We start from the raw sequence: 7,291 nt of genomic DNA, 5'->3' as shown, positions 1-7,291 counted from the left end.
AAAAAAAAACAACAAAAAAACCTCATTCTGGCTGTCAGAAATGTTCACGTGATCTTGAAAGTGCTGCTAAAAATGTTCAGTTTTTAAATGCAGTAATGTATGTTGTGGGAGCAATGTATGAGACATTTCCTGCATGTGTAAGCAAGCATCCCTGTCATCCCCCAGTTTCCTTGCAGCCGGCGGTTTGTGGGGCTGACCTCCTGCTGGCTCTCCTGGAGGGAGGTGAAGGCTGTGAGCCCTGACCCATCAGGTCTGCCTGCCCTCCCTTTGTGTTGGGGGTGGGCAGCCATCAGCTGGCCTCAGTCCTACAGCAGCCTCACTTCTAACTTGGCTATTAAAATAAAGTTTCACATAAAAATGTTTTCCTTAGGGATATGCCATGCTTTGAGTGGTGACCATGTACAATTCTTATTAATAGATCTTATTTATTTCCTTCAAGCATACGGTTAGTGTTTGATGACTGCTTTATGCTGCGAGAATACTCCTCACTCAGGATGTTCTCTGGTTGTTTACACAGAGTTACTCTTTCTCTGAACTTCCCACCTACTTTTGAGGTTTGTCTCATGCTGGTTATTGTTTAATAAGAAAAGAAATTGAAAAGGATGTTTTCTTTGTTTTTGTTTTTTTGCTACATACCTTTTTTAAAAGTGATGTATCTGCAATTTTGTTACTACCTCCAAAACTGCTGCTTGTCCTGAGAATAGCTGTGGGAGTCTATCAGGGAGAATCAAGATGATTAATGGCCCTTCTATGCTTGCTGGCTGTTTCCAGAGCTCGACTGCATTGGGCTGGGCATTGTGGTGTACCCTTGGTTGCATATGCAAAATATTGCTGTAAGAGAACTGAAAGGTAATGGAAAACTGCACTGTAACCAGAGTGGAGCTGGGAAACTGCTGCTGTGCTGAGATTTTAAAATGTGGAAATGCACAGTTTCTCAGTAGCAGCAATAGCCAGAAAGTAAAGCAGTGGCTGGGCACAGTGTGGACTGGTGGCTCTCAGCTCATTTTGTCCATCCCTTCCTATAAAAGCTATACTTCTCTGTCCAAAAGTGCCTCTCTCACTTTCTTGAAGCTGATAGGTTCCAACAGCTTCAGTAGTTTTTATATAAATAGCACTTTTTCAAAGATGAAAGAAATAAAATAAACAGGGGAGCACCTTGTATACAATCTAACCTCAGACAGACAACTGATTCCAGCATATTTGCTGTTCATGCTGACTGTTAAATTGGGAGTACTGTGCATGTCCACAGGGTAGAAGTTACTGGTATGTATGGTTGCTCTTACTGCTACACATACATGTTTATCTAATTCAAGAACTGCCATGTAACGAATATGAGAATTTTCCAAGCTCTATAGTTGTTGGCAGAGTATTATCTTATACGATACTGCTCTTCTGGTTCAGTTCTAATTTGAAAAACATGCTTTTTGCTGCATTAAGACAAATAGCTTAATTAAAATTATACCTATGTAAATAAATTTTTTTAAAAATCAATTCCACTGTTATTAGATGCATTTGCATTATTGCCTATTTTTTTAGCTGCAGCACTTTGCATTTATTCTTATTTCCTAACTGAAATCGGCAATCCTGTTATATTACACAGGTAGCTGAATTTGAATGAAGTTTTAGGAGTCAGTGTCATTAGTTCTGCAACTTCTGAAAAACTGAAAACCAGAATTTGTTAAACAATAAAGTTGGAGAATTTATGGGTATTGGATCATCGTCTTCTAACAGTGCCTTTACTTGCACATCATTGCCTTGCTATCTTTCAGCCAGTTGGGCAGGAGACGATGTGTTTAAATTTACTGTGACTCTAATGAAATGCTGAAGTATGAAAGGAATTTGTCCATTTGTAGTGATGACTATGTGACTGGAGCTCTAATGTCGCTCTTGGAGAGCTCTGTAATGAATCACTATTATGATTCATGTTTCGTCGATCATTTAAGACTTCAAATTTATTTGGCTATGTTTACTGATTTTAGCATGCCATGATTTGTAATATGTGAGCACTTACTTCAAATCAAAGCAGGAGGCCGTGACACTGAACACTCTCCATGGTATTTCTGAAGTCTATAAACACTCTGGGGTCCAGCTTAGCAGTGGATAAATTCTCTTGTAGGAGTGTTTACCCTTGAATGAATTTTTAAAAAGCTGTAGTTGAAGCTATGGACTCCAAACTTTGAATTCCTTGCTGAAGTTTTACCTTGGAGGTGTGGGGCTATCAGGCACCTCACAAAGCTGGACCATTTATTCTAACACGGGAATGAACATGGCCCTGAAACATTCCTGACGTTTTTACATCTGTCCTTGAAGATCTCTACTGGAGGACTGATACCCCTAATATTTGTACCGAGCTTTTTTCAGCTTCCTGACATCTTTTGCTTCTTCTACCTTTAGTAGAAAAGAGAGCAGTTGCCACCTTTGTGTGAGAACCGTTTGCTTATCAGCAGTGTCACAGCCAATGTTGTTCTGTTTGACTAAACAAATCTAATTCCAAGAATGGCATTAGACTTGTTGATCAAAAAATGGTCCCTTGTGGCTTAAAAACTGTGAATCAGTCAACAGAAACATGAGATGAGATCATGTTCTGCTATCTGTATTTGTCACTACTGTGAAATCTCAGTTACCCAAGGCAGAGGGGAAGGACAAGTATGGATGTAACCTTACTACAGCAAAAAAAATAACAGTAACCCCAAAGCCAAAAGACAGAAAAGTAATGTAGCATACACAGACTTGAACAGACTGCAAGCGAAGCTTTAAATAGCAAAACTGTTTGGAGCCACGAGCAGCAAGTTCTTGGTCATGCATTGAGCAGTGCTGTGTTGCAGCCAACGTCTGGAAGAAAAAAGGGGCAGGTTAATTCACCACCCAAAAATCTACTCATGGTTTGGCTATTTTCAGCCTTCCAGAATGAAGACCCTTTTGCAGTGCCAGTGTTTTCTCTGGTTAGCTAAAAAAGGTTAGCTTTGGGAGCTCTCTGGTTAATGAGAGTTGTCTCCTTTTGACATCTGTTGCTACCAAGGCTCTGTCTTTTTTCGAAATAAAGTCAGCACGTGAAAGATGTGTCAGATTTCTGTTGCTAACTTGCTGTTTGAGGCTGAGTTCCTGATGTATGGGGTTAGTGTGGAATATGCTTCATACAACAAAAATTGCTCATTGACACGTGGTTCCACTGTGAAGAGGGATTGGAAGAGATAGCATAGACTCAGTACATGTTTCTTCATATAGTTTTTTCATTAGTGACAGACGTTGCTTTCAGTGAGCTGTATTGGCTTTGCAGTGGAAGGCAAATCTGTTGGCTTGTGCTCTGATTAACATGCAGAAAGAACTGCTGCCAGTTCCTAATAGGTTCGAAAACTCAGTGGTGTGTGATCAAAGGGGAGGGGGGGAATTGGGTGGAACCAGCTTGATCGTTGTGGTTCTTTTCTAAAACACAAAGCAGTCTCCTCACTCCTACAGCTCTCTTGCTACTTATTAAGCTGAAAATAAGTTCCTCAAATCTTGGGGGGATTGAGAATGGCAAACCAGGAAAACCATCTTTATGGGTAGAGCCATTTTTTTGAGAAAAAATGGAAGCTTTAATATACATTGTAAAACTTTTGTTGAAAATTAAATTATCTATCTAGTCGATTTTGTTCTTTGGAATTAATTTATAACGTTGCTACTCTGTGCCTTGAGACAACCTGATTTGGCAAGTATATACAGTGAAAACCTGTACTGCTGCAGCAACAAAAAAAATGATGATTAACTTTTGGCTTTATCTAGTTAAGATCAAGCTTTGAATTGAATTCCCTTAGTGTGTTGACAGCTGAAGATTTATGTCTTCCAGCTATATTCCTGTTGCAGAGTTGGCAGAAGTGACCTCTCCAAAAAAGGTCTTTGTTACAGATTTTGCTCTGTTTACATTATTGCAATGAAGGCTGCAATGAAATACAGTACATTAATGCTAATATATCACCTGCTGACAGTGGTCTTATCTCATTTGTACCTCTTTCCCTTTCCCAACTTGGAAAAAATGCAAACATAAAGAATTTGAGGATCAGGAAAAGAAAGTTAATAGTTTTAAAGAGTGCTAACATTAACGTTAGGTCCCTGTATGCAGTGTATTTTTGTGTCTGGCCAAATAATTTTTTCTTCTGTGAAGCTAATGTAAAAATGTCTTTACCATAGTAATGCTACAGAGGAACAGAAAGAACAGTTTGAGGCTTAGGGTATCTATCATGAACAAGGAGGTGGCTCAGAGTTGAGAAGAATTCAGAATGGACTGGCAGTGAGGAAGCAATTTTAGGAGCTGTTCAACCTTTGTGGAACTTGTGATGTCTTTTACTCTTCAGCTTGAATTATTCTCTGTACTGTAGACCTTTGGGTTCTCCACAGCTCTTTCAATCTGTCCTCCCCTCTCTGCTCTGACTATGGCATCGTAAAGCAAGAAATATGGAGCAGCTTTTTGAAGAAGGGTGCCCAAGCATACCATGGCCTGCCCTGTTTAAGTCTAGGTGACTAGTTTGTTCCATCACTTTGTCTCTTGAGAGATTCTGAAGACAGAAGAAGGTAGAAAAGCTACTGATTATACCGGACCTTGACAGAAGATCTTATTCCTCTATCTTCCCGCAAATAGTGGGATAGGCCTTCTATTGTATTTAAACCAACATGTCAGTGAAAGTTTGGTGGGATGCTGGAGTAAGCAGTGGGACTGTTTCTTTGAGTTTTGTTTGTATACTCCATAAATAATGGGGCTTTCAGTCCTCACCCTCAGTGAGGTGAATAAATAGTGGCTTGCTTTCTCTTTCAAGTGTTTCAAAAACATAAACACTGCCAGTCTTTTATGTGCATATGCATGTGTTTAGTTTCAAAATGTGCTTTGAAATCTCTCAACAGGGTGCTTCCCAGGTATCGTTTGAGGATGGGGAAATAAACCTTGCAGGATCTGCAGAACTGTTGTCATCACAGAGGGACCGTCTTCCTGTAAGGTAGGAACATCATCTGCAGTGCTTACTTCAGCATGCTTTATATGCAAGACAAAACTGACTTCTCATTCTAACCACACCTGCATTGTACTCATATTTAAGAGAAGGCTTTGGGGAGACCTTGCAGCTTTCCAGTGCTTGAAGGGAGCTTATAAGCAGGAAGAGGGAGTGACTTTTTACACGGTCTGATAGTGATAGGACAAGGGGGTATGGCTTTAAACTAAAAGAGGGAAATGTAGGTTAGGTGTTAGAGAAAATGTTTTTTACTCAAAGGGTGGTGAGGCACTGGAACAGATTGCCAGAGGTGCTGTTGATGCCCCATCCTTGAAGGTGTTTCAAGCTGTACCAAAATATAACTTGCTGTGCATCCTATGTTCCTGAGAGGAGAACATTCAGATTTCTCAAAACACTGCTTTGCCTGCTGACATGAAGGGTGATAGTAAGATTTTTTTCAGCCTAAATCTTGCTAAATATATTCAAGTATTTGTAAGGTATTCAAATTTGTAGAAACAGTGAGCTTAGGAAGATTTCAGAGAACATTATTTTGTCAAAAAAGTATATATATGCACTTGTCATTTCTGTAAAATTTACTGGTATTTCAAATGTTAAACAATATAAATGTTAAAGCAGTGATTTTGTTTCTGTACAGCTTCTTCTGTAGAGAAGTGAAGAGTTATTTTTTAAAGCTGTTTTTTCAGAAGTTATTTTTTTAGTAGCAAATGTTTTATAAAGAGAAAATAACGAAGCACTCACTAGAGGCTATCTGTCCGTCTTACAGGTATCTTAACTGGACTGAATTTAACTAATTATCTGTTTTAGAAACTCTTATAATAAAATAATAAATTTTTACTTCCACAAAAATATATCTAATAACATATCTTTAATATCTGATTTGGTTCTTTTTACATTATTCTTTCTGGAAAAAAGAATTATGATTCTAATTTGCAGAGATGTCTGACTTGTTATGTTTTGAAAGTTTTAGGACCATGAGGGGTTACCAAGTCATGATACGATAAACCTTTATTTAAATAAGTCGTGTTATGTTTAATGATGTTAATGAAACTAATATTTCAGCCTGAGGGCTGCTCTATGCTATGGAAGAGAAGAAAACCAATATTGTTCCCACTGCTTTCACCAGAAAGTATTCCTTCCTGTCATGGAGTTTGATCATTATGACCTTAGCATTTAAATAAAACAGCAGCTGGTCACCAAAGAAAATTATCTGAGACTTCTCGTCAGAGCAACGGTCTGTCTGAGGTCAGCATCCCTTCTCTAACTATGGCTAATAATAGGTATTTCAGAGGGAAGGAAAATAAAGAGCCTCACAATTAATATTTTATGATTGTGATACCCAGTCAGTTGAAGTGAAAGGCTTCAGACCCGGATTGTTTTGTAATTCTCACTCAGGTAGGAAAAACTGTTCCATTTGAAGAAAGTTTAGTTAATTGCTTTAGGTAGGTAAAATTAGAAAGTTGCACACACGATAAATGAAATGAGTGACAGTGTGGAGGACTTCTAGTTCCTCTGTGTAGAAGCTAATAGGAAGAAAGTTACTTTGCCTGAATTCTCTATAAAATATTTCACTATGGAAGTACTGGGAACTCTTTCAGGACTATATCCTCCAGGAGTCTGAACAATTTAATTCCTGAGAGCTGAATTTCACTGAAGGAGAGGCTTGAAACATCATGTCATTAGCAATTTTTAGTGGAATGTATAAAGACAGAAGTAACGACAGTCCTCTTTTAATTTCTGATATGGTGGTTATTTTGTATTTGCTAATAAAAATGATGTCAGAATAAGAGTAGCTAAGCTAATACGATCAGTTTATAAAATATACTATTTTTTCCTTGTTTCCCATCATGTTCTGAATGAGAACTGAAAAATATTTGAAGTAACAGTAGGGTCTCGGAAGTCTATAGACATCACACAGAAATGTGCTGCAGCCTGTAACATTCAGTCCTGTAGCACACTGTACATAGAAATACTGTTTCTGAATACTTGCTTTTCTTAATAAAAATGACTGTGTTAAGGAAAAGGAAACATGAATCTGCTTGGAAGTGAATGTTTACTTTAATAGCAGTGGATTAGCTGAAACTCTGAGAGTAATGTGTGCATTGATAATTCATTATGTGTTTTCATTAAGTTCTATTTTACTGTCTTGCTGCTTTTCAGCAGAGGTCAGAGTTAGTTCCTTGGTTTAAGTTCCGTAGGTACATAATTAAAGTGTAACGGCAGTATTTGTTCCTTCTCTATTTTTTCCTTTTTTTAAACCACTTTCTGTGTCTTGCAGTAGTCTAACAACACAGAAGTGCAACAACTTAAAAAGG

The 7,291-nt window shown here is 38.2% G+C and overlaps 1 protein-coding gene across 1 annotated transcript in view; it reads left to right on the top strand.

The window, feature by feature from the left end:
* PARD3B (par-3 family cell polarity regulator beta) overlaps positions 1-7,291 on the top strand; it is a 353,302-nt gene that overhangs the window by 123,357 nt on the left and 222,654 nt on the right. The window contains exon 6 of the mRNA XM_031554285.1: positions 4,876-4,967. Coding sequence (XP_031410145.1) covers positions 4,876-4,967 — 92 coding nt within the window. The remainder of the gene's footprint in view (positions 1-4,875; positions 4,968-7,291) is intronic.

The sequence above is a fragment of the Meleagris gallopavo genome, chromosome 7 (assembly GCF_000146605.3).
Source record: "Meleagris gallopavo isolate NT-WF06-2002-E0010 breed Aviagen turkey brand Nicholas breeding stock chromosome 7, Turkey_5.1, whole genome shotgun sequence".
NCBI classification, from domain to species: Eukaryota; Metazoa; Chordata; class Aves; order Galliformes; family Phasianidae; genus Meleagris; species Meleagris gallopavo.
This window is presented reverse-complemented; position numbering and strand designations above follow the sequence as displayed.